Here is a 27,481-nt window from a genome sequence, read left to right as displayed (position 1 = left end):
AGCTTGTACTGATGTTAAATTTTTTTTTGGCTCGGACCACGGAACCAAAAAAATTGGCTGCCATCCAAAGTTCCAAACGCACTCCAACCCTGGCAGTCAACGCCAATATTTTTGGTGGGGCGCCTGCTTGCTGCCATCCAAACAGCCCCCAAATCCGCGCGCCTCTCACATCCCAGACCGCTGCTGAGCCTGGCCGACATGGCCACCGCCTCGATCGCCGTCCGCTCGGCCTTCGGTGTCGCCCTGGCCGCCTTGATCGCGGCGCGTGCCGTCCGGCGGCGCTCGCTGGATGCCTGGGGCGGAGCTGCCGGGTTCGCCGTGATGGCGCTCCACCTTGCCTGCGGCTATAGGTACGGTGCGCTGCTGCTGGCTTTCTTCTTCACCTCGTCCAAGGTGACCAAGATCGGCGAGGACCGCAAGCGGCGCGTTGAGGAGGATTTCAAGGAGGGTGGCCAGCGCAACTGGTAATGGGCATCTCCGTGTTTGGCTACGTTTCTGAGCTGAGTTATTCTCATTTTAGCTTTCACATGTTACACGGGTGCACTTTTTGTGCTGAAAAATTGCTACACAAACTAAACTAATAGTGAACAATGTAGCAACACAGGTATTCAGTGTTCCTGATAGAGTTAGGCATTCAGTATTTTCTCTCTGTATACCGAAAAAGGGTTTCCCCACCCTTTGTATTCCAAACACCATACAATGCGGGGGAAACCCTTTTTCGGTATAAACGTAGTAGCTTAACACATCGTGTCCTAACAGTATGAAATGACTTAGGATTTGCCTGAACTGTTGACACAACCTTTGCATCTGAGTTCTCAAGTTCTCTTCCTCCTACTTGAATACGTGGTTAGTTGTTCCCAATGTTTTAAATAGCGGGCTATGCCATTTAGCGGCGGCTCGGCTAGCACCTATTTGAAGCTATAGTGGGGCTAAGAGCATCTCCACTAGGGCCCCAGGACGCCCTCCAAGCACCTTTTTTTAGCACCGGCGGGTAAAAAACGTCCCAGCCAGCCCCCAGGACGTCGTTTTTCGCCGGATTTTGCGAAAATTAGCGCCGGCACGCCCACCCCGCACCCAGCCCGCCGGGGGGCAGCCGGGGACGCCGGCATTGCTTTTTGCAGGCGCTGCCCCACTTGCCAGCCTCTCTCTCCCCTCTCCTCTCCTTTCTCTCTGTTCTTTCTCCTCTCTCCTCTCATTTTTCCTTCCGCCACCTACCACCCACCGTCGCGGCCTCCTCCTCGCCGCCGCACGCCGGGGGCGCGCCTCCGCAGCCTCCCCTCGCCCTCCCCTCGCCGGCCACCGCGGCCCCGCTCCCGCCGGTGGCCGCCTTCCCTGCTGCGGCCTCCCCTTGCCGATCGACTCGCCGCCCCCGCCGCCCGCTCCTCCTCCGTGGCGCAGCACCAGGGGCCGGTGCTCTCGCTGGCGTTCCTCTCCAAGCTACTCGACGCCGTGGTGTCCTCGGACGCCGCGTTCCGGGACGCCCTCGCCAGGCCCCCCGCAGACCGCCTCGCCGCCGACCTGCTCGACCGCTCCGTCAAGGCACCGACGTGCTCAACGCGGTCTCCCTCGCGATCGCCTCGCTCCGGAGCTCCCTCCGCGCCGCGCTCACCGCCGCGTCCTGCCTCCTCGCCGCCGACGCGCCGCTGCTGCACCGCCGAGGAGGCCTGGGACGCGCCGGGGAGGAAGCGGAAGGGCCCGGAGCTGGACGTCGCGAGGAGCATCGAGCTGCTGGCGAGCTCGTTCCTGAAGATCGAGCGGAGACCATGGCCAAGACGCAGCTGCAGATCGCCAGGCTCTTCGCCAATCAGCTCAAGGAGTGCGTCGGCGCTAATGGTGGCAGCCCGTGGAGCTGCCCTCCTCCCTCGACGTGCTGCAGGAGCTCCGGGCGAGGCCGGGGCCGGACATGGCCTGGGGCGGGCGTGAACGGGGCAGCCGTGGCCTGGACGGCGGGCGCGGCGGGCGAGGGTGCGGCCTGGACGACGGACGCGGCGGGCGAGGGCGCGGGCTCGCTGTGTCGTTCCTCGCTTGGGGGTGGACACGGCTGGAAATAAATTCATCCTCAAGCCAAAATTTCCGCTGGCAGCCCCCCAAGCGGCGAAAAAAATGCCTCCTGGGGGGCTCAACGGCTGGAGATGCTCTAAGACTACCCACAGTCGGAATAACATAGGTGGTAACATCACACATCTCTAGGCAAAACAGATGATGTGACGAGTAATTAATGAGAAAAGAGAGGCATGTGGTAACATAGTTAGTTACTGTAACATCACACATATCAAGACAAGATGAGTCTACAACCTAATAAATGAAGTGTTGCATGACACCACACATATGTTACTCCCCATTATAGAGGTAGTAATATAGACTACTAACATGTGCATGTTACTATTCTAAGTTACTACCCATTGTGACTAGTCTAAGCCATGGTTTGCATGTTACAGGCCTTTGGTGTTCCACCTGTAACTGACCCAATATCTATAAGGGTCTGTACTGGAATAGTTTAGAATCCTCTAGGAGTATCTCTTCCCCTCATCAATGTACTCCATCCATTTTGTATTCCAATCTATTGCTTAAACACGAATACGTCCCTGCCAGGAAGGCATACTATTGTAGGGCACGGGCCAAACTGCCCCGATTTGTCCCTATGTTCATGAATTGGAGGTGGGTTCGAGGGGGAACACGAAGAGCACGAGGGGAAAACGGGGAGAAATCATAAGAGGAACACTCAAGAACAAATCCAATCACACATCCACTAGACAACAAACACACAAGATCCACAAGATACATGAACAATCAAAGGGAGACAAGATGTTCATCCCAAATCCAAAGGAGATGATGATACGGGGCTAACCCGGTGTAGGACGATCTTTCACGATTGGAGTGGATTCCCTCGAAGAACACGAAGAACACGGGGAAGAACGGAGAGAAATCACAAGGGGAAACACTCAAGAACAAGTCCAATTACACATCCGCTAGACAATCAAACACACAAGATCCACAAGGTACATGAACAACAAAGGGAAAGATACAAAGTAAAGTTCATCTCCATGAGGAGGTCTTAATGATATCCTAGACGGATCTTCCGGCCTTGATGATATCCCGCAGGATCTTCTCACATGGAGGCCTTGAACACCATGGGAGTGGTGGTCTCTCTCTCTCTCTCAAGAGGAGTGGTAGGAGCAAAGCTCACATACAAATGAGCTATCACCTTGCTAACCCTAGAAAGGAGAAGGGGGAGGTCTATTTATAGTCTAAGCCACGAAGGGGTAAGTGGGAGAGAGGTACAAGGCCAAAGGCCCGGCTGCGCACAGGCAGTGTCGGACGTCCGGTCGGTGTCAGACGTCCGGAGGGCGTCGGACTTCCGACGTTTCTTCTCTGGACTGGTGGCACTGGTCGTTCGGTCGGCGTCGGTCATCCGGTGGCTGGAGGTTGTTGGACGTTCGACGGTCGTTGGTCGTCCGGGCGCTGTAGGGTTGGCAGCATTCGTCCTTCTGGTCGGTTGGGTGTGGACGCGTCGGACGTCCGGAGGCGCTCGGTCGTCCGGGCGCTGTAGAGTGTCGGACGTCCGGTGGCTTTCGGTTGTCCGGCCGTTGTAGACTCCGCAACTCTGTCTTCTTCCGTCTTCGCTTCCACGCTTCCCTCGCGGATGGTGTAGGTGATCCTTGGCGCTTGCACTCCTTCTTGTCGTTCGTGAGGCTCCGACAATACCTATGCATGCACACGATTGGAGTGTCAAGTAGTATACCATCCTCGAAGGGGTCAAGTGAGCACGTGTAAAGGAGATGATTCACCTTTATGCATGTGAACTAGATGTCGCACGTGTCACTTGCCAAACGGACTCTTGACATGGTGATGACCTTAGGATGCTCCGCATCACACCCCCCCCCCCCCTGGGAAAGATCCGACCTCGGATCTAAAACCAAATCACCATGGGAAAGAGATGGCTTCGCCGTGTAGGAGTGGACGTTCACCAAGTACTCATCATCTTCAAGCTCGAAATGGGCACTCTCCAATGTAGCACCGTCTAGCGATTCCTTCAAAAGGAGCAAAGACAACAAACACTTGCAAAAACAAATGTGGTTAGCGTTAGTGCAAAACCAAGCATTCGAGAGGTGATTCACCAAACAAGTGTCGTCATCAAGCGTAGCATAAGGTGTGACAAAGGATTGTGGCATGGCATGTAAGCACATAAATTGAGCACAATGAAGGAAATCATGGAAACAAGCATGTAAATGTGAGGTAGCGATGCAAATATGTGTGACAAGAGAATAAGCATGTACCTCAAAGTTATAGCTAGCAATCACAAAGCGCTCATTGAAAGGTCTATGGTAGGCATAGGAATCATTCACAACACCAAATAAAATGAAGTGTCTAAACACATGGGTCAAGTGCAAGACAATCCAAGCATAACGTGCATAGGGTGTAGTGAATTAGTGTGGCACTCAACACAATAGAAAGAGCAATTGTTCATCATGTGTGAGGCAATCAAGTCAATCATGTGTCAAGCAATGTGACATGGCATATGTGAAGAAATGACATTGTTGCAACCAAACATATGATAGGGGCAAGTAATCCAAGAATTGGATGCAACACACAAGGTATATATGTCACGAGGCATGGAAATGTGCAAATGACAAGTCGAAGCTAGATCTCTAACATGTGCGCAATCAAGTGGTCCAAGATGGCCAATAGGTCGCATGGTACAAGCAACACAAGTAGTACGATCCGCAATATCCATGCTCAAGAAAGACGTCACCTTGAAGGCGTGTCCTTGTGCATTCTTCACAATGCCGAAGCTCAAGCAAATGCGGTGTAGAAGCGGGTCGTGGTAGAATGTATGAGGCTTGCTCTCTAGAGCTCGAATGGTCAACTCACGTGAAGTGGAAGTCGACACGAAGTCCAAGTATCCTACACATGCACACAACAAAACAAAGAACGTATGCGCATGGTAGATAAACACATCATCCATCATGATGGTTCTCATCTTTTGCACATAACCATTATAAGCACAAGTGCATGAATAATATGATGCAACAATGGCTATATTCATGGCACTAATTATATGGTGCAGAGAGGTAAGACAAGCATGCTTCACAAGGAATATGTCAAAATCTCCAAATATATGCGAGAATGCTATAGGGGCAATCTCATTAGCAAGCCTAAAATCATTGTTGCACTCAATACATGAAAAATCATCTAGCATGAGAGAGGCAACACATGGAGATATATGACAAGAAGCAATAACAATCATATGCAAAGCATGTAGATGGTTGTCATCAACCGTATGAAATGAGCAAGTATGAATCATCGGTGATGCAACATAAGCAAGCATAGTAATCAAGTCGTGCAAACTAGTGGAGCGAAGATGCAACACACTAGAGGAAATCATGGCAATCATGTTATGTGAGCAAATAATAGACATAGGCAATGCACATGACATATCGCAAGCACGAAAATGAAACATGATGAAAGCATCATCATAAGCATTGGGAACAAAGCAATCATGGCAATAACAAGCAATATCTCCACCAAGCTTGCAAATACACATACAAGTATGAGAATCAATCATCATGTGTAATGCAAAGTATGGGTCACAAATGCATGGCAAAGGCATAGTAATGGGCATATCATGCAAAGTGAACATGGAAATATGGGCCAATGATACATAATGGACAATAAGCCATAACCATGTGAGGGCCATGTAGAAGAAATGCGCGAAGGGAGCGGTGGGAATGAAAATCCACGGTATCCCAAGTCATCATTGCTCTCTAGAGCTCGTTTTGTCAACTAATGGGGTTGTGAGGTTGACAAGTATTCATGGGTACCTACACAACAAAGACACAAACGAAAGAAATTGTGTGTGTGGTAAATGTACACATCATCCATCATGCTGTGTATGTGCACGTGTGAGTTAGCACAAGATAAGCATCGCTCAAAGAAATTTGATGCATGGTATAAGAACATGTCATCCATCATGAAAGAATAGTTATTGTCTATAACATGATGGGGACGCAAATTTAGTATACAAGTATATGGCACATCAATAGCATGTTTATTCATGGGGAGCATATTGGGCACACAATTATTGGGATCATGCAATGGATGGGATGGATCAAAATCTCCTAAAATGTATGAGAAAACTATGGGGGTCTCCCCATGAGCAATATCGGAAACATTATATGGAGAAAATGGACAACATCCAAAACAATGCATATCCGAAGCTAGGTGGTCATGGCATGGCATATGAGATAAATGATGCAAAGGGAGCATATCAATATCATCGCAAGAAAAACAAATGCCAATAACCACGGGCTTGCCATCTATGTCATATGTGCAAATTGGGTTTATTTTGATGGCATATGCATAGTCACTACGATGAGATTGCAAATATGACATATGGTTGATCTCATGCATAGCATATGACAAGTCAAGCGGATTATCAAACATGATGTGACCTAAAGAATTGTCACAAGAAATCCTATGTAACATGGCATCACAACTAATAGACTCCACATGAGAATCATCATACTCATCATAAATGGGCAAATCATCGCATGGGGAAATCATACTAGCATGAAGCATGGTACTTGGTGGATCAACATCATGCAAGCAATCAGTGTCAAGAATGTCCAATAGTGGGACTAGAGCATCACCTTCACCTATGTTACCTTTTCCATTCCACTGAAGTGGTGTAGGTGAGGTGGGAAAGACCAAATGGTGGTCATCTTCATCTTGATGGAACCATGTGGGGGGTGCATCATATTCCACCATGGTCATCGTCTTGTCCGAAGGGTGGACGAAGTCGTCGAGGGTCGGCGCATCATCGTATATGGGACCTAGCACCAAATGAGAAGACACAATAGAGGTAGAGGTTAAGTCGTTAGAAATCGAAGTGGCCTCACATGCCCTATCAACTACCTCACTCTCTCTATGTGGTGGCTCACTCCCTCAAAATAGGTGCACTCAATGTCACATATGGTGGAGTCACTCATCTCACTCAAGTGGTGGGGGTTGTGGCTCTCCTCACATGGGAATTGGGGTTACTCATGATATATGGGGCTAGTGGTGAAGTCACTCTCACTCTCATTATGGTGGCACAAGTCACTCAAGTCATCATACGTCGCCGTGGTCGAAGGGAAAATCCCATGCTCAACCATCTCGTTGTCGTCGCCGTGGATGAAGGCCGAAGATGGCACATCATCACTATCCTCCATGACCAAAGGGAAAATCCCATGCTTGATCATCTCGTCACCGTCGCCGTGGATGAAGGCCGAAGATGGCACATCATCACTCTCGCCTCCTAAGATGGAAGCATCATCCTTGCTCGCCACCGTGTCGCTCGCCTCCAAAGCATGTTCCTTGAGAGACTCCGTAGTCGTAGTCATCGCCGCACCGTCTTGAAAAAGAGTCAAAGTAGACTCGGCATCATCAATGCCACCAAGAGGGATGGCGGTGAAGTCGAACTTGGGAGCGTCGTCTTGGAGCTCGTCGGGCTTGGACATCTTGGTGGTACTATCCTCATGCTCGTTGTCGTGGAGCTTGGTCGTCGCGAAGTGAGCTTGGGGTGAATAATTCTTGGCCATCATGAGTTCTTGTTGCGCCTTGAGAGCACCAATGTAGAGGTCGTCGAGGGACTTGTAGTTCTCGAGGAAGATAGTCTTGGAGATGTCGTAGTTCAATCCCATCATGAAGTGGAACTTCATCCAAATGGGGTCGTCCACGCCGGCTCGTCGCAAGGCATTCTTCATCTCCTTGAAGTACGCGTCGATGGACTTGGATCCTTGGATGTGTTCTCCAATTGGCGTAGAAGTTGTTCCGTGTAGGTTGGAGGCACGAACTCTCTCCACAAAGCTCTCTTCGTCTTGGGCCAACTCATGTCGTAGCTCTCCGAAGGTGTGTGAAGCCACCATGTCGACGCGTAGTCGTGGAGGTTTCTTGTGGCGCACTTAACTTGATCTTCGGAAGGGACTTGATGTAGCTTGAGGTAGTCGTCCATCAAGCGCTCCCACTCGAGGTACTCCTCGGGTTCTAGAGTCCCATAGAAAGGAATCTCGTGGTCGGTGTCGAGGTCGTAGTAGCTCGTGGAAGTCGTGGACTTGAGCTTGGGGAGCTTCTCTTGAGCGTAGTCTTGGCGTGCTTGTTGGCGAAGATGCCGTATGTCCGTAGGCGAAGATGCCTTGTAGTTGCTTGGCAAAGATGCCAAGGGAGATGGTGAAGTCGTTGAGCGGTTGTTGGTGTTGAGCTCTTGACCTTCACGTTCTTGTCGGTGGTGGTGTCGATGTTGATGTGACCTTGCCGGAGATGGTAGCTCGGAAGCACATGCACTTGAGCGTCTTCTCGAAGATGAGGAAGATCTCTTGTAGGACTTGATGAGGGCTTTGATCTCCTCCATTTGAGCTTGCATCTTGGCGTCGAAGTTGTTTTTCGTGGCATCGAACTCGTGGTCGTTGTTGTAGACCGAAAGAGGTGTGCTTTGCCTATCCATCACAAGACTCGAGCAAAGGTGAGTAGGAAATGGGATAAACAATACCAAGTTACCTTTTCCCAAAGTTGAGGATGTATCTCGTTTCACACAATGTGAAATGAAATAATAGTGGAATTGGTACCGGACTTGTTCACTCACACCTATCAAGTAAAGCTTATGGTGGAGCTCGATGAGGATAGTGGCACAAAAATTTGATGCAAAATGTTAGCAAGAGTCAATAATGTTGAAAGAGATTCGCAAATTCGCAAGTGAAACAAGTAGACCAATAGCAATGAATGGCACACGGGAACACACACACGCGCATAGATAAATGGGGTCGTGCATCCAAGGAATGAGCACAAAATGTGGAGTCCACGGAAAACGCTCGTGTTGCCCAACTCAAGAGAGACGCTAGCACGATTGCTCAATAGGCGGATACGACACTTGTGCACAACCTATAAGATGCAAAATGGATAAACTTTCTATCCCAAGTATACTATTTATGTATGGTGTTCCGGTGTTCCTCGCACGATGATCCAAGATGATCAATGATGGTATATGATATACAATGTGGTGATGCTATGGCTATTGCTTACAAGCTCTTTGTTTTCTCTTTTTGCTTAAAAGCTTATTCTCTTTTTTTTTTTGGATATGGCCACTTATGCGAAATGCACAAACCAAGATAGCGATTGTGTATATGCGGGAACAATCTTGTGACACAAGAGATGATATGATGATACCAATGTGATATGGTATGCATGCAATGGAAGGTGTAGATCGATGATCACTAATGTTCACAAGTAACGTTGCTGGCAATACTCAAAGGCTAGTCTCAATAGGCAAGTGACGCAAAATGGGCTAGGGGTTAACAATGCAAAGGCAAAGGGAATATACAATGGTGTCATCGAGGTTACCGTCTGTGGCGATGATGAGAGGCGGTGTTGCCAATGTGGACCCGTTCCTAGTTAGCCGAAACACCCTAGGAAACGGAAAAGAAAACCGCAAACTCAAAATCTCCAAAGGCAAATGTCAAAAGATGGTAGCGGAATGCGGTGGTGGTTTGCACTCGGTAATGCGGAAGTGGAATGATGGGTTATGCGAGTCGAAGTTGAAGTGACCGTCCCTAAGTAGCCGAAACACCTTAGGAGACACAAGCCACAACTCAAACAAGCTCAAACAACATTGGGTTAAGTTGGGGTGGTCGGAAGTGTATGGTGGACTAGGTTAGGCGGAAGTGATGGTAGTGGTTGATGACGAAGTAATCGTCCCTAAGTAGCCGAAACACCTTAGGAGACTCGAATCACTACTCAAGCAACCACAAATGCTATATGGAACAAAATGGGTTAGGTTGCGGAAGTCGGTCGTGGCAATGCGGATGATGTGGTGGAGGCCCTAGGCAAAGATGCCAATGTTCCAAAAATTTGATGGTGTCAAATGATGGAGGTAGTATTTTTGTGGGATGGGGGACGTCAATAGCTTCAAAACGAGCTAAAGAACGTCAAAATCGGAGTCCAGATGAATTAGTTATGGCCGAAACAAATTTCAGCCGAAGTCAGTTTTCTCAGGTCTCGAACGTCCGAGAAACATAGGACTTCCAAGGTTTTTTTCTCTGGTTAGGGTTGTCGGACGTCCGAGACTCGTCGGAAGTCCGAGGTTTCAGCTCTGTCGAGGTTTCGGTCGTCCGGTAAAGGTCGGACGTCTGGTGTATCGGGGTCAACGCGAAATTTGAGTTCCGGGACGCGATTTTGGGTGGAAATTGGGGATTTTGGGGTCAAAATTGGGCGAATTTTGCGGATGGGATTGGGGAAAAAGATGGGGGAAAGCTAGATCCACTTGTGATAAAGCAAATCCATGGATCAAATTCAACAAAACATCATCAAACCAACAAATCACAAAAAAAAATTGGGGGCTATTTTTGGTGGGGATTTTCGAAATTAGGACGAAATTAAGCAAAAGAAGGCTAGAAACGGAGGGGGAAGACTCCAAATTCGTGATCAACGTGGCTCATGATACCATATGATACGGGGCTAACCCGGTGTAGGCCGATCTTTCACGATTGGAGTGGATTCCCTCGAAGAACACGAAGAACACGGTGAACACAGGGAAGAACGGAGAGAAATCACAAGGGGAAACACTCAAGAACAAGTCCAATCACACATCCACTAGACAATCAAACACACAAGATCCACAAGGTAAATGGACAACAAAGGGAAAGATACAAGGTAAAGTTCATCTCCATGAGGAGGTCTTGATGATATCCTAGACGGATCTTCCCGTGAGGGGCCTTGAGATATCCCGCAGGATCTTCTCACATGGAGACCTTGAACTCCATGGGAGTGGTGGTCTCTCTCTCTCTCTCTCAAGAGGAGGAGTGGTAGGAGCAAAGCTCACATACAAATGAGCTATCACTTTGCTAACCCTAGAAAGGAGAAGGGGGAGGTCTATTTATAGTCTAAGCCACGAAGGGGTAAGTGGGAGAGAGATACAAGGCCAAAGGCCCGGCTGCGCACAGGCAGTGTCGGACGTCCGATCGCTCGCGGGGGTCCGGACGTCTGGAGGGCGTCGGACTTCCGACGTTTCTTCTCTGGACTGGTGGCACCGGTCGTCCGGTCAGCGTCGGTCATCCGGTGGCTGAAGGTTGTCGGACGTCCGACGATCGTCAGTCGTCCGGGCGCTGTAGAGTTGGCAGCATTCATCCTTTTGGTCGGCTGGGTGTGGATGCGTCCGACATCCGGAGGCGCTCGGTCGTCCGGGCGCTGTAGTGTCGGACGTCCGGTGGCTTTCGGTCGGCCGGCCACTGTAGACTCCGCAGCTCCGTCTTCTTCCGTCTTCGCTTCCACGCTTCCCTTGCGGATGGTGTAGGTGATCCTTGGCGCTTGCACTCCTTCTCATCGTCCGTGAAGCTCCGACAATACCTATGCATGCACACGAGTGGAGTGTCAAGTAGTATACCATCCTCGAAGGGGTCAAGTGAGCACGTGTAAAGGCTATGATTCACCTTTATGCATGTGAAGTAGATGTCGCACGTGTCACTTGCCAAACGGACTCTTGACATGGTGATGAACTTAGGATGCTCCGCATCAGATAAGGTCTTGATGATCTAGATAGATCCTTCCTTAGATGGGGTCTTGATATCCAGTTGAGGGATCTTCTCCTAAGAGGTCTTGAATCCACATGGATCTTCTCCTAGGAGGAATCCGACATGGGGAGATACACGAGCTAAGCTCTATTGTGTAGTTCTATTCTTAGCTATCCCTAGAAATGAGGAGGGGAAGGTCTATTTATAGTCTAAGCCATGAAGGGTTAAGTGGGAAAGAGATACAAGGCCAAGGCCCGCGACTGCACACAGGGAGGTACCGAATGACCGGTGGCTTGGGACGGTCCGGACGCTCGACGCGCGTCGGATGTCCGCTGATTCTTCTCGGGTGTAGCGGCGTCGGATTTCCGGTAGTTGTCGGACGCCCGGTGGCTCAGGAGGGTCCGGACGTCCAGAGCGTGTCGGTCTTTCGTCAATTCGCCTCTGGACATGTGGTACCGGATTTCCGGTGGAGACCGTATGTCCGGTCGCTGGAAATTGTCGGGCGTTTGGCATGTCGTCGGTCGTCCGGCTGCTGTAGCGTCCGTCAGCTGTTGGCCTCCTAGTGGCTGAGTGTGGTTGCGTCGAACGTCCAGTGGCTGTAGCTTCACAGCTCCGTCTTCTTCCGTCTCCGCTTCCAAGCTTCCCTGGCGGATGGTGCAGTCGTTCCTTGGCGCCTGCACTCCTCGTCATTCGTGAAGTTTCGACAATACCTATGTATGCACACGAGAGGAGTGTCAAGTAGTATACCATCCTCGAAGGGGCCAAGTGAGCACGTGTAAAGGAGATGCTTCACCTTTATGTATGTGAAGTAGATGTCGCACGTGTCACTTGCCGAACGGACTCTTGACATGGTGATGTCCGTAGGATGCTCCGCATCACATACGTTTTATGCCAAAAGACTATCGCTATTCAGCTCCCTCGAGCGTTTCACATGGTATCAAAGCTTTCCTTCCGTAGCACATGAAGCTCCTTTCATGGTTGCTGCTTCCTCCTTCACCACCCTCCCCATCCTCAAACCTTAGTCTCGGAAAAACTTACCAGTGACAATTACGTGCTATGGAAAGCACAAGTGCTTCCCCCAATCTGTGGCGCCCTAACCGATGGGTACCTCGATGGTTCCCTCCCGGCGCCGGCAAGGACGATCTCGTCGACCGATCAAGGAACGGTCCAGATGATAAATCCTGAATATGCCCGATGCCGTGCCCAAGCCCATCAGATCCTTGGGTTCCTCTCAACTCCCCTCACAAAGGAAATTCTCACGCAAGTGGCGTCAATCCCCACCGCGGCAGAAGCTTGGACTGCATTGGAACAAATGTTTTCCTCTCAGTCCAGAGCGCGGATCATCACATTTTCAGAGCCAATAAATTGGGTTTAAAGTTAATGGTCAAATGGAATAGAGATGGAATTAATTTCTGTAGATGGATAATAATTAATCCTACACGAGGGTCCCACTAGTCCTACATGGCTAGTCAACAAAAGTCCAAGACAGTCAACAAGGTCCAAGGTGGTTAAAAAAAGTCCAACTCAGTCAACAAGGCCCAAGCTAGTCAGCAAAAGTCCAAGCAAATTGCCATGGTCAACACGTCAAAGGAGAAAGCAGAATAAAAGGCCGAAGTCAACAATGAAGGCAACAAGCAAAGGATCCTAAGCCTAAATGAGGCCCAATTAGCCAAAGGCCCATTCATGCTTGGATAAAGTGGAGTTGTGCATCATGGACTATGGACACCCCCACTTTTGACTAGTTTTCCTGGACTCATGGACCTAGACTTACCATCCTACCCCTCCTACCTACCACCACCTTGGCCATTTGTCAAAGCACCCTTACCATTATAAGGCCCCCCATGGGCATGTACTCATTCACGCTCACTTTACTCAAGGGGAGGGCACTATTGTTCTTAGACCTTTCAATAGTCCCAAGCCGCTTTAGAGTCGAGTCCAAGAGAGTCGTGTTATGACTTGAACCGACCTTGGTCAGGAATTTAGGAGGGGGTTTTGAGGAGTCGTGTACTCGTGTTACGACTCGAAGACTGCGACCATCCAACACCACCATAGGCCTTCCTAACATAGGACTAGGCCACGCTCCGTCAAGGCGACTGAACCTATTCAAAAAACACCGTTGTGTTGTTTTTGTTTGTGTACAACGACCTTCGCCATAAAGTTACCGTATGAACCCTTGTTAACTTTACTTACAATCATACTAAGGATGCCCCTAGCCAAAAGTTATTTTCATAAAAATAATTTCCATTCCATATAATTGCACTAGGGCAAGAGGTATTTTTGTGGAATGGGGGTGTATGGTGGAGAGGGGTCTCTTGGGAATTTTGTTGAATTTTTCAAACATTATGGATATTGGTTGTTTTGGGAAGGTAGATCTAGGGTTTTGGAATAACAAGATTCTCAAATGATTCTTCTGTGGAAAAGTCAAGGGTGATTGCATCCAAAGGTGGATAACCCGAGGGAAAGATCTAAAGATTTAATCCTTGGAAGGAAAGGAGAATGAGTTCAAGAGTTGAAACAGTAATCACCAAGGCAATAACACCAGACCAAGTTCACCAACAAACGGGAAACACTCCAAAATAATAAATCAATAGAATTTAAATTTTATTGTGTTACACTTTTCTTCAGAAGGGGAGCCTTGGCGCAGTGGTAAAGCTGCTGCCTTGTGACCATGAGGTCATGGGTTCAAGTCCTGGAAACAGCCTCTTACAGAAATGTAGGGAAAGGCTGCGTACTATAGACCCAAAGTGGTCGGACCCTTCCCTGGACCCTGCGCAAGCGGGAGCTACATGCACCAGGTTGCCCTTTTTACACTTTTCTTCATCTACAATGCTGTCATGTTTAAAACGGGGTCAATTTGGTACAGATTCAACTATCACTCCGTCACTAGTTCAATTCAATGGCTAAGATGCATAGAAATGGAAGCTAAATATGGATAGTTTGCCACAAACAGTACAATTTTGGGGCCACAGGAGATTAAGGTGTTACTATCCCATGATTTTCTCTCCCACTCTGTTTTGTTATATGCGTCCAGTTAATGCTGTTGAGGGGGAATGATAGAGGCAAAGGTGTCCCGTCTTTCGATGAGATGATGGTTATCGCTTTGGTGGCAGTCGACTTTGACGATCCGACTACGAACGTGCGAGGACGTCGCGCCTTAGCAATCGCTAAACCAACTCCGAGAGGTTATTGACCACGCCGGAGCACGATCAACCTGACCACAAGGGTCTGTTTCCTGCGAGCAAACGAAGAACAAGCAAGAAACTGAGATTGCAATCTGGATATTGCGAATATAAGATGAAAGCTTTATTGATCAAGGTGGGGTTCTGTGACGCCTTTGTCTGGTCGTTGAACACAAACGAAGTACGCGAAGTTGCAGCTATGGCGAACTTTTAATCTAAACAAAACCCAAAGTCTAAACGATGCCCTAAGGGCTGTATATATGGAGGAAGAGGGGGGGAATTTCGTGGCCCTTGGTGGAGGGGTCCGAAATCAACCCTATCTCTTGTTTCCCCACACATACGGACTCTAAAAATAGCCTATACTTATGTATTTCGAAATTACATGGGCCTGGCCCAATAACAAGGTGACGCAGCACCTAAAATAGCCTCGGGACGGAATTTATGAAGTGGCATCTTGTATATTTCGTCCAAGGCTTCATGCACCCATTATGGTGGCTTCAAAGTCCTGAAATCATCACTTGTAACTCCGTTCTTGTTCCCCTTGCGCATGCCATCATCTCCATGCTTGTTCTTGCTCCAATGTTCATCCTTCTCCAAGCTAGGCCCTTCATTTGTAAGCAAAACAAATGTATCCAATTTAGGCAGCATCATATTCTCATGAACATTAGAATCATTACCAAGAAACGAAAGTACCTGGTAATTTAGTTGGCGTGCACGAGCTCTAGTAATTGGTCCAGTATGTATAGCAGCAGGGGCTGTGGGTGTAACAATAGTATTGATGTCCTCATCAGGGAATGGTTACAGGATTAATTCAGCGATTGAAAGGTTGAGTTGGCATGGCAATCCCTGAAAATTCTCATAAGTTAAAGGGGGAAATAAGTGATTTGTTGGATGTTTCCAAAATCAAAATTTTGCCTCGATCGATTCCTCTCTGCCTTGGTTAAGCCGCTTTGGCTAAATGGCCCAACAAACACGAATGGAGCGAATATGATCTTATAGAGAAATGTAGATTGAATTCTTCGTTAGCTATATAACTAGGTCATATAGAAAAGGTTGCACTTTCAGTTATAACACAAGTACAGAACACAGTACTGACGCAATGTAGTCAAACTTGCACGAAATGACAATAGCTAGCCCAAGTCTATGGCTGTTTGGAAGCCAGTTTCAAAGATTCAGAAGTCATTTAGTAAACGAATTCATAAGGGTCTGTCTGGAACACATGAATTTCATTGGATACACATGAATTTCATTGGATACAGTTGAGACGTCAATGGCCTAATTAAACTGAAAATTTCCAGGTACCAATGCGGGGCTAAGAGGCCATCGTTTAAATGTTTATGCTCAGAGTCACAATTATATACTTTTGTCAGCATGCATGCACTATGGCAGTAGAAGCACAATCCCACTTCCACAAAAATACACTAATTTAAACTAGAGGATGGTTCCCAAAACTGTTAGACTTTCCATTGCTTCGGTGAAAATACATTATGAGTTAGTTTATTTGTTTTGGCAATGTTCTTTGTGAGAATCAGATGTGCTTGATGAAAAAACCCTAACTTATTATACATATCAATTTGTCATATTATATTTTGTAGAAGTTAACGAATTTTGTGGAATTTCTCTTTGGCAATCAGCTTTTCTCTTTTGTAAATAGGTGACATTGCTTTGCCGACAGCATCACAATACTTTATATTCTTCCCGCATCTTATTATTCGTTTATTTCTTAATTCTTGAAGGATCCAAGTTCTTGCGAATAGTGCAATAGCAACTGTATTGGTTATCCTATTGGCGATAATGACTGGGGGTCAGGATTCGCATTTGCCAACGTATAGGACGCTGTATAATGATTAGTATTTCATCAACTTTTTGGTACCATGGCCCACATCGGTCCAGTAATCAATGTGACGTCGTCAGGCACAGCTCGACCGGCTCTGATATCTTCTAATGTTATGGGCCGGCACCCTCTCGATTCTGTACCAGCGGTGATCGTTACCCCGGCCCATTTATTGCATGCCATAGCCGCACCGACCAGCCTTCCCCTTCAAGATTCATCTCCTTCCTCACCGGTTAAAACAAGTCCCCACCATTTGCAGCTTCATCCCAGCACAATCGTTCAGAGAAGACCTGCAGCCAAAGAAACATACACAACATGAATCGTGTTTGATTTCATCTCCACAAAAGTACAGCTCAAAGAGATAATTGATTTATCCCACACCTGAAGTGATCCTGAAGACAGAACAGATGCAGCAGCAACCCTATCCTCTAGGCCAACCTCTGCTACTGAAGACGCCATGCCCTGCATCGCCCAAAATTTCAAGATGTTTAGCACACAAACTGGCACAAGTTATGCAAAGTGCAACCAACATGGAAGCAGAAACCATCATGAATCTACTAATCTCACTTATGCTACTTACAATAGCGGTGTTGACTCTCGGGCCTGTCACCCCACAGCCATTGCCTAAACTGTCGACGAGTTCCATCTAGCGACCACCACGACCGTTTATGCCTGTCCTTCGCTCTGAGAAGATCACCACTAGTACTGGTAGTCTAGAAATACACAGCCCCACATCTCTGTGCTTATGTACACAAGCCTAGCCCATTCCAGCTCTTGCATTTTGAATTTCAAAAACTCAAATTAGCTTGAACCTTTCATGACTCCGTAAGACACATGGCAAACAATCAAACTTGAATGCAGCTCAGTCTATTTGTCCACCTGTTTGATGAAACATGCTGTTCTCTCATTTACTTGAGCCTCCCCGCCTCCCGTCAGTGGAAAGGCACAGCTTATTCATCCAAAACGATTGTAATATGTTGGCAGCTGAATTAAAAAAATCCTGAGTGTTCCACAAAAAGAAGTTACCAGCACAATCAGAGTTCATGCACACGCCTCATCATCAGGTTATCATCTCACAGATTACTAATTTTCACTACCCTGTACCCAGTACTGCCTGTACCTCCCAACTGCATAATGCTCCACAGCGAGTTTTAATTTATAATTATGTGAGCCTGCTCTAAAAGAAAACACATCAGTAACAGATCACATAAGTCAAATGAAATTGCACCTGCAAAAAAAAGTCGAATGAGATTGGAATACAAAGGGTTTGCAACAAAGTAGACAATTCTGAACACACAAGTACTGATCTAGCTCTCGACAGCGCGATCTAATTCCATATGGAACAAATTCTCTTGACTACCCTTACCGGGGATTGTGGATTAGTCTCTACACCCCATCTGCTAACTTCAGTTCCATCGGCTTAGTGCAATGTTACCTCCAGTGCCCCTCGACAGCACAATTCTTACACCTTGAGGCTTGTGAGGGTGATTGAGTACATCACCTCTATCTGGACAAGTAGTTCTCTTGCGCCCTTCGACGATGGCAGAAGGTAGAGCCTGGTCCTCTTACTCAATCCTTCGCCTTGTACTTATCCAGTAGTATCCATTTGTGCCTGATCTTGAACAACTGTGTCATGTATGGGTGCGTGTGGATCCTGTACTTATCCAGCAATATCCACCAACCTTCCTCAAACTCATCTATAGTAAGCATGTGGTTTCACCATCTTGTGGAACCTAAATTCACTCTTCTTCGTGTAAAGTGGCCCCAATGTATCCTTCGCCTTTTTAAGCACATGCCACTTGTTAGGAAATATGCAACTTGTATTTTCAGGTGGCCATAGGCCTGTATATATACATGCACAGGTGCGGTAAAATATGCAGAAAACCCCTTATAGAATGGGGAAAATACATAGGAGATGATGATGTCAGATCTACAACCGTCGAAGGAGCAGGAGCAGTGGACGGGTGGACCAGGGCTCGACAGGAGCGATACAAGTGTTGGGAAAAGTGAGGAAAGAGATATCCTCTATCGAAAAGTTCGAGGAAGATGGGCGCGGTAAAAGGCGCGAGACTCATCAAAAGTGACATCCTAATAAATACGCATTCGATGACCAATAGGATCCCAACAACGATATCCCTTATGCTCATCACTGTGTCCTAAGAAGGCACACTCAATAGACTGAGCGGTCAGTTCGGCGCATTCACCGGGGGCAAGAAGGACATAGCCAACACAACCAAACAAACGAAGCGCTGAATAATCTTTGCGGCCTTCACTGACAGCTTGCTTTGCGGCCTTCTTCGCCATCTTGTACTTCTCTATGTTGTCTGCACTCCTATCCAGGTATAGGCGTTTGAAACAATCTTTCTTCTCTTTAATCGCCTTCTGGACATCATCATTCCACCACCAGGTATCCTTATCTTCGCTTCTCCTTCCCCTGGATACTCCCAACTCCTTCGAGGCCATCTTACTAATGCAAGTCACCATCTTCATCCACACATTGTCCGCATCCCCTCCTTCCTCCCAAGGCCCCTCCTTAATGACCCTCTCCTTGAACACCTGAGCTACCTCCCCCTTGAGCTTCCACCACTTCGTTCTAACGACTTTGGCATGCTTATCCCGTTGGACACGAATCCGAAAGCGGAAGTCAGCAACCACCAACTTATGCTGAGGGACAACACTCTCTCTAGGTATCACCTTACATTCTAGGCACGCACGCCTATCTTCTCTTCTCGAGAGGATGAAATCAATCTGGCTAGAGTGTTGGCCACTACTAAAAGTCACCAGATGCGATTCTCTCTTTCTAAAGAGGGTGTTAGCTACAATCATGTTGTAGGCTAGAGCAAAGCTTAAGACATCCTCTCCTTCTTAGATTCCTGATGCCATAGCCAAAGCCCCCATGCACCCCTTCAAAACCTGTGTTAGATGTACCCACGTGGCCATTGAGGTCTCCTCCTATGAAGAGTTTCTCGCCAATCGGTACACTCCTAACCATGTCCTCCAGGCCTTCCCAGAACTCCCTCTTGGTGTTCTCATTGTGGCCTACTTGCGGGGCATACACGCTGATAACATTGAGAACTAAGTCCCCAACTACCAGCTTGACCAGGATAATCCGGTCCCCACGTCTCTTGATGTCTACCACTCCATACTTGAGGCTCTTGTTGATCAAGATGCCTACGCCATTTCTGCTTGCAGCCGTCCCTGTGTACCACATCTTGAAGCCGGTATCCTCCACCTCCTTCGCCTTCTGACCCTCCATTTGGTTTCTTGGACGTAAAGGATATCAACACCTCTCCTCACCGCTGCATCAACTAGCTCCCGAAGCTTCCCTGTCAGAGACCCTACGTTTCACCTACCTAAGCGAATCCTCCTAGGCTCGGCTAGCTTCCTTACCCTTCGCACTCGTCGAGTCAAATGCGAAGATCCTTGCTTATTTTCCACTACATCCGGGCGCCGATGCAGCGCGCCACTAAGGATGTGACTGTTGAAGTGTATATGTGGATTGCCTAGCCCTTTTCATCAGTTTGGACTTTTGATTGCGTTGGCTAGTGCATGAAGCTTAACATGGTATCAGAGCCCATGGTCTTGAGTTCAAGTCCTGGCTTTCGCAATTTATCCAAAAAGTTGTTCCCCCCTTTGTGTCCACGTATAGGCCTCTTGAGCCATACCTCTGAGTCTATCCACGTGTTGACTTCCCGCGTCACACGCGAGACGGGGTGTTGAAGTGTATATGTGGATTGCCTAGCCGTTTCCATCAGTTCAGACTTTTGGTTGCGTTGGCTAGTGAATGAAGCTTAACAACGACGACCCGATCCTCGCTCACTTGCCACCGTATCCAGATCAAGATACGGCATGCCACCAGGGGGTGACGGGCCCTTCCCATTTGACACCACACCCGGGTTCCGGTGTGGCACGTTGCTGAGAGGGTTACGCCCCAACGAAAATCTTTTGGGTTTCATCTCCATAAGAGTGGCTGAGTTTTTATGTTGGCTCGCCAAGCCTATCACAACCCTCCTCCTTTACCCGGGCTTGGGACCGGCTATGTTGAGACAACATAGGCGGAGTTACTGCCTGCATTATCACTGGGAAAAAAAACGTCCCTTCGCATGGAAGTGGCAGTTCACTCGCAACAATCAAGGTGTGCCTACACCTAAAGGCAGCAGCTGCGCAAGATTTTCTGTATGACATGCCTTTGGTGTGGCAGAGTCAAACAACGATACCAATGTACCTAATCAATCGACGTTGTTTACTTACAGTTAAGAGTGGAAGCTCCACAAGTGCAGTAGTATGTCAACAATATGAAATACAACTTGTAGATGGAATACCCGCATGGGCTGTATTCATTAAGACGATGGCCTCCCCGCATACAAACAAACAAGCACAAGTTGTTTGCGAATATCTAGAAGGTTCATATTGTGGGTCAACCTATCATCTTTTGCATCATCTCATACATGCAGATCCCAAAGTATTTACTGTTTCATCTTTGTCTCATTTGAATATTTCCTATAAAAGTTGATAGTTTTTGTGTGCTTTACTTGCTTTTATGTGTGAGCTGATAATTCCTTGTATCATGTATAAGCCTGTCAGGAAAGGTACAAATGGTGGAGTGACCTTACAAGGACTTCTTGCTGCCACAGCAGGTGGTCTAACCATTGGTCTGACTTTTGTTGCTGTTGGACTGATGACAGCTGAATGTTCTTTTGATATGTCGTTTCAACAGCTCCTAGTAATACCTATCTCTGCTGCTGCTGGTTTGCTTGGGAGTCTTATTGATTCATTGCTTGGTGCCACACTTCAGTTCAGCGGATACTGCAGTGTTCGGAACAAGGTAAATATTTCCATGACATCTTAGGTTGGAATCTGTCAGAGGCGGGGATTTCATACCTTAGCCCATTAGAGATAATTATTTAGTTAGGAAAGTGATCGGTACAGTTAGGAAGATCAAGATATGGTTTGTTAGGAAAGTTTGATTCTATTCCTAGGCATCAAGTCGAGGCTTCGCTATAAAAGAGACACCATGTACTAGATAAAGAATTATGAAACAGATGAGAATAAACTAGTAAAGATCTAATCCCTGTCCCCAACCTTCTCTCTCCCCGACACCATGGCCGGCCAACCTTCGCTCCTCGGAGGTGTATCCACTAGCATGTCACGTTCATTGATCTTAGAACCGGTCCCAATCCTAGCACGTGACAACTTGTAGTGTTAGAGGCGTGGATCTCATACCGTAGCCCATTAGAGATAATTATTTAGTTAGGAAAGAGATCGCAAACCAACTTGTGGTTGGATGGTTAGGAGGACAGTGGTATCCCCAGCCGACCAGAGTTCGAGTCCTAGACTTGACATTGGTCCTTGCAGTTTCCTGGATTTATTGCGTATGACGAGGTACGCCCCTCCTCTGCTCAACATGGTATCAGACCAGGGTGTCGACGGTGAGGCACTAGAGGCGGCGGAGGAGGAGGCGGCGCATCTGGGCGTGGTTGTGCGCGCGCGCTGTGATTGGCTTGTTCTGGCGAGGAGGCGGGCTTGGCTGAGGAGAAGAGAAGGTGGAGCTGCGGGAGCTGCTGAGGTGTTGTTGCACGCGGGCCGGCGGGAAATCGGCGGCGTGTTGACAGGGATTTCATGAGGCGGCAGAGAAGACAAGGAGGAGTTGTGGAGGAAGAGGAGCTGCTTGTTGCTGCTGTCTCCTGAAGCTGATTGAAGACAAGAGCAGGCTGGCTGTGGTTGCTGCAGCTGCTGTAGGAGGAAGACGTGTTGAGGCTGGTGCTGCTGCTACTGCTGATTGGAAAGAAACAGCTCGTGCAGCAGCTGCTCCATCAGAAGCAGGAAGCAAAGAAGAGGAAGAAGGAGAGGGAAAAGGAGAAGAAGCAGGAGGCAAAGAAGAGGAAGAGGAGGCTTGCGCTGCTGCTGCTGGCTATTGCTTTGGTGCGTCAGCTGCTGCATCTGTTGTTGTTGCTGTTGATTAGAGAGGGAGAAGGTGGAGCAATTAGAGCAGGTGGTGCAGTTAGGAGCAGAAGAAGTGGAGGCTGTCATGGGGAGCGAGGCGGATCTGCTGCGTCAAGCTGGCGTGAAGGCAACTGCAGGCTATGGTGGCGCTGAGGGGGAGTGAGTGCGGTTGGGAGAAGACCATGTCCTGAAGAGGACACATTTGCCAGGTGGTTGTGAGCTGCGCGAGGTAGAGGTGACAGCGAATGGCGTTGGTCTGCTATGGACATGTGCAGCAAGTATGTGGCAGCAGGCATGTGCTTTGCTGTTCCCTCGGCGAACTGACGCAGGAAGTAGAGGATACAGTCTTCCACAATTGCTGCTCACAGAACTGATCCGGAGTGGGTTCTAGACTCTGGTGCTTCTAAACATGTTGCAGGTGACTCCAGGGAATTTGAGTCATATGATCAACTCACTCCCTCTCAAAGTAACATGATATGTATTGTTGACGGGACATCGCAACCTATTAAGGGTATTGAGACAGTTTAATGTACACCTGCTATTAAGTTATCTTCAGTCCTACTCCCTCCGTTCCTAAATATAAGTCTTTGTAGAGATTTCACTATGAACTATATACGGATGTATATAGATGCATTTTAAGTGTGGATTCATTCATTTTGCTCCGTATGTAGTCCATCTAATAGAATATCTACAAAGACTTACATTTAGGAACGGAGGGAGTACATGTGCCAACTTTCCAGGTCAATCTGTTGACTATGAGTGCTCTAATTGACCAATTGACCAGATGAATTGTAGGATAACAGTTGACAGAGGAATGTGCTTGATTGAGGGCAGGCCGACTGGAAGGCGGATTGGGACTGTAATAAGGCGTAGGGGGCTGTGGTACATGGACCGTGAGGGGCTTGGTCAGATGGGCAACTTAGTGTTTGCGGCTGTTGCAAAAGAACGAGAGTCCATGGCGAGGAAACATCAGTGCAGAATGGGGCATGTATCCTTTCATAAAATGTACTCTCTCCGGTCCTTTTTACTCTGTATATAAGAATTGTCTGAAGTCAAACTTCATAAAGTTTGACCATATTTGTATGAAAAAATATCAACATCTACCATGCTAAAGTTATATCATGTGAAAATTTAAGTCATGCCACATCTAATGATATTGATTTCACATTGTGAATGTTGGTATTTTTTTCTATAAAGTTGGTCAAACTTTACGAGGCTTGACTTACAGACAAATCTTATATGCGAACTAAAAAGGGCCGGAGGGAGTATAAGTTGTTTCCTAATGGTAATGCATGCAGTAGATAAGACCAAGCTGAAACGTGATGCATGTGAGTTTGCAAAACACACGAGGATGTCTTATGTGAGTAAGGCCCCATTCATGCTTGTTTACTCGGATGTGTGGACAAGTCATGTGGTGTCGGTTAGTGGTGCCAAGTATTTTGTGACCTTTATTGACTGCCACACACGTATGCCATGGATCTATTTGATGCGTCACAAGGATGAAACTTTCCAATGCTTCATGACTTTCCATGCCTATGTCAAAAATCACTTCAATGCTCAGGTACAAATGATAAGAAGTGAGAATGACACTGAGAATGTGAACAATGTGTTAGAGACTTTCTTATCAGAGCAAATATAGTTAGACCTCATATCAGGACACTCCTCAGAATGAAATGGCAGAAAGGAAGAATCGACATATTCTGGAGATTGTTCAAACATTGATGTTTACTATAAATGTGTCGAAATTCTTGTGGAGTGAAGCTGTCATGACTATGACATACCTGATCAATGGCACATGATCGAGAATACTGGGTATGAAGTCGAATATTCATTTCTGAGCCCAAGCTCATCTACACCCTATGAACAGTAAAATCAAAACAAATACTATCTTTTTTTAAATCTGATTTTTTTTGCATGGAAGATGTTTTAGTGTGTGAGGTCCGTGCCAAGTTTCAGCTCTGCTCTCAGCAAAAAAAAAAAAAAAACCGGTCCGAACAGTACACTGTTTCACAGACCCCAAATTTGTCTTTTTTCTAAGAGCTACTCAGATGTCTAAATGAGCTGAAATTTTGCACGAACCTCACGCACTGAAACATCTTTCATGCAAAAAACAGATTTTTTTGAATTTTTCTAGTATTTTTATTTTACTGTTCATGGCGGGTGTAGATGAGCTCGGGAGCCAAATCACCCCTCTCGTATGTAGTCACCTTCTGAGTTACTTTTGGGGAAGAATGGTTTCCTGGTTCCTCCCAAGCTGTTTGGCTGTGTCTGTTTTATGAGGAATCACATGCCATCTGTGGGCTGCTTTGTCAGCAATCACATGCCATCTGTGGGCTATTTTGGATCCACGGGCTGTCAAGTGTATTTTTATTGGGTATTCTTTTGGGCAACGGGGCTATAAGTTTCGAGTCCTTCTGAACGGAGATCCTTTATAAATATAGGAGAATGTGTACTTCATTTTTATTCACGCCTTTCAAATCATACACATAAATGGAGACCTGCATTTTAACTGCACTCGGGGTAAGCGACCACAACACATGTGTAGAGGATGCTGTCTTGTACCGGTCGAGCTAGGTTCAGAACAACATTATTGATTTTGGTTTCCTCAGAGCCTACATAAGTTAGGGACCGGTTCTTGACTCTGGGAAATGGATTTGATGTTGTGTTAGAGCATCTATAGCCGGACTTGGCAAATCCGGCGCCTCAAAAGCCCGCGGATGCGCCCGGACGCGTCCGCGGGCACGGACCAGGCACCCCTCAAATAATATAATCCATATCCGGACACCTCAATTATCATATCTCAAATCCATACAAACTCATGCAACTACAACGATGCACATACATCGTCCGACTACTCCATCACTACTAACTAAACATGCCATCGGACTACCAAAATTTGGCATGTTTGGCTATGGAGTTCATCCACGGCTGCCCTTGCCCTTCCCGGCGTCGTTGCCATCTTTCTCGTGGAAGTACCGGTCGAAGACGCAGTACGGATCGAGCCGGATCTGCTCGCCCCGTAGTTGTCCTCGCCATCACTGTCCGCCTTCTCCTTCGGTGGCAATTCGGCCATGGCACGGACCACCCGATTCTGCTCCCGGGCGAGGGCGCGTTTGTTCCTCTGCTGGCGCGGATGGCTTCCTCCTCTGCGGCCGCCCGCGTTGCCGCCAATCCTCTCCTTCCCACGGCGGGCCGCCTGTTCCCGGTGGGACTCAATAGTCTGCCAGACCGGTGATAGGGAAGGAGAGGGGTTCCGGCTGCCGGGACCGCGAGGATCCAGCCCCAGAGGACCCGGGCACCCGTTGAGCTGACGCTATGGAGTCGCGGCGTACAGATCCGTCCGTCGGTCGGGCACTGTCCTCCCAGGAGCGGTGGAGTGCAATGTGGATTGTCATTGCCTCCTCCAACCCGCACGGGATGACACCCCAATCGACGGATCCGGACTGGTCGGAGTCCGGTCCGCTGCCTGCCATGCCAGAGAAGGCCGGAAACCGCCAGAGGTGAGCTCGGGTGGTGGAGGGGAGTGGAGTGAAGTGGCTAGGGTTTGGTCCGAGGAGCGGAAGGGGCGAATATATGTGGGGTCGGGTGGGCCAGCATGGGCCGTGTCCGACGTGGCGGGCGTGCCCGGGCGCCCCATATCCGCTCTATATTTGGGTTGGATATGAGGGGTGCCGGTCAGCCCGGATGTTTGAGGCCCGTTTAAGTTGTCCGTTTGGGTCGAAAAATCGTGACCGGTCAGTGACCGGGCGGGCCGCCCAAGCGTTTGAGGAGGGTTTGGGGCGCCCGGATGTAGATGCTCCTAGTATGAGACAAACAACGTGATTCCCTTGGGCTCTGCACCATTCGAGAGAATAATTTTTCGTTTCCATTGCTGCTTAGAACAGCAGGGACCAAACCGGCCTTTTTGTCAAACTTGAGGGACCAATCTAGTACTTAAGCCAGTCCATTCTTTCCCAATCATTGAGTTCTAGGTTTGTCCTAAGTCAAATTTGTTTAAATTTGGCCAAGTCTATAGAAAAATATGCTGAGATATACATCAAATATATATAATATGAAACATATTTCATAAATTATCTAATGAAACTAATATGATGTTCTATATTTTCTATGGACTTGAACAAAAGTAAACATGTTTGACTAAGGACAGAGCTAGAACTTTTAATTAATGTGAAACTGAGGGAGTATATAAGGTTTGTAGGATGTGCCTAAAAATTCTCTTATCCACATTAGCTATTCTGATGTGATGACTTTATATATGAATTACACACATGTAATAATAGCGTTATTCTATTCTGGAAGCTTTGCTTTGCTGCTTCGGCGAGCATGAATAAGTGTACAAGTGTGATTCACATGATCTTGAACCAGATATCATCCAGGATTTTCAGTTTCACCACATTGAATAGTTTGTTTGCCCTGTACATGTAGGTGGTCAGTAAACGGGGACCTACTGTCACCAAGATTTCTGGAATGACTATCCTGGATAATGATGCTGTTAATGCAGTGTCTGTGCTGCTAACATCGGTGATTACAGCTTATGCCTGCATTGTCTTCTTCTAGAAGCAAGGGTTTGGTTGGCTTTTTCACCTGTCCCTAATGCGCAGTGATGTGTAATGTGAATATTCCAAGGACAGAATGACTGATGTTTACTTCAAGCAAGATGAACAATGAAGTGTTGGAAATCTTTGGCTATTTGCTGGGCACAATTGACGAGCCTGATGACGTTTGCTCCAGGCAGCTAGTTTGGTAATAGTGCAAGTTGGGAAATTCTAAATTGTTTTAAGCAAGAAAAGGCCGTGGTATAATGCGGAATTGACAATTATGGTTTTTCGAAACCTATCTGTGTCGAAGAAAGTATCTAGTTCGCTGTTTTAGACCACAATCCAACAATTATCCCCTTGCCAAATTATAGTTAAGTTTTGTCTGAAGTCAAATTTTGTGAACTCTGACCAATTTTATATTATAGAGAAAAATATGAACATTTACAA

General features: G+C 47.5%; 1 protein-coding gene across 1 annotated transcript; it reads left to right on the top strand.

Annotated features, from left to right (window-relative positions):
* The first annotated feature begins 85 nt into the window (after window positions 1–85).
* LOC119309283 (protein PGR-like) lies at window positions 86–27,481 on the top strand. The gene is made up of 5 exons (XM_037585308.1): window positions 86–464; window positions 16,456–16,545; window positions 17,171–17,261; window positions 21,130–21,378; window positions 26,922–27,481. Exons 1-5 carry the CDS (start codon window positions 199–201, stop codon window positions 27,051–27,053), a joined length of 828 nt encoding a protein of 275 aa, XP_037441205.1. The 5' UTR covers window positions 86–198; the 3' UTR covers window positions 27,054–27,481.

Source organism: Triticum dicoccoides, chromosome 5B, assembly GCF_002162155.2.
Source record: "Triticum dicoccoides isolate Atlit2015 ecotype Zavitan chromosome 5B, WEW_v2.0, whole genome shotgun sequence".
NCBI classification, from domain to species: Eukaryota; Viridiplantae; Streptophyta; class Magnoliopsida; order Poales; family Poaceae; genus Triticum; species Triticum dicoccoides.
This window is presented reverse-complemented; position numbering and strand designations above follow the sequence as displayed.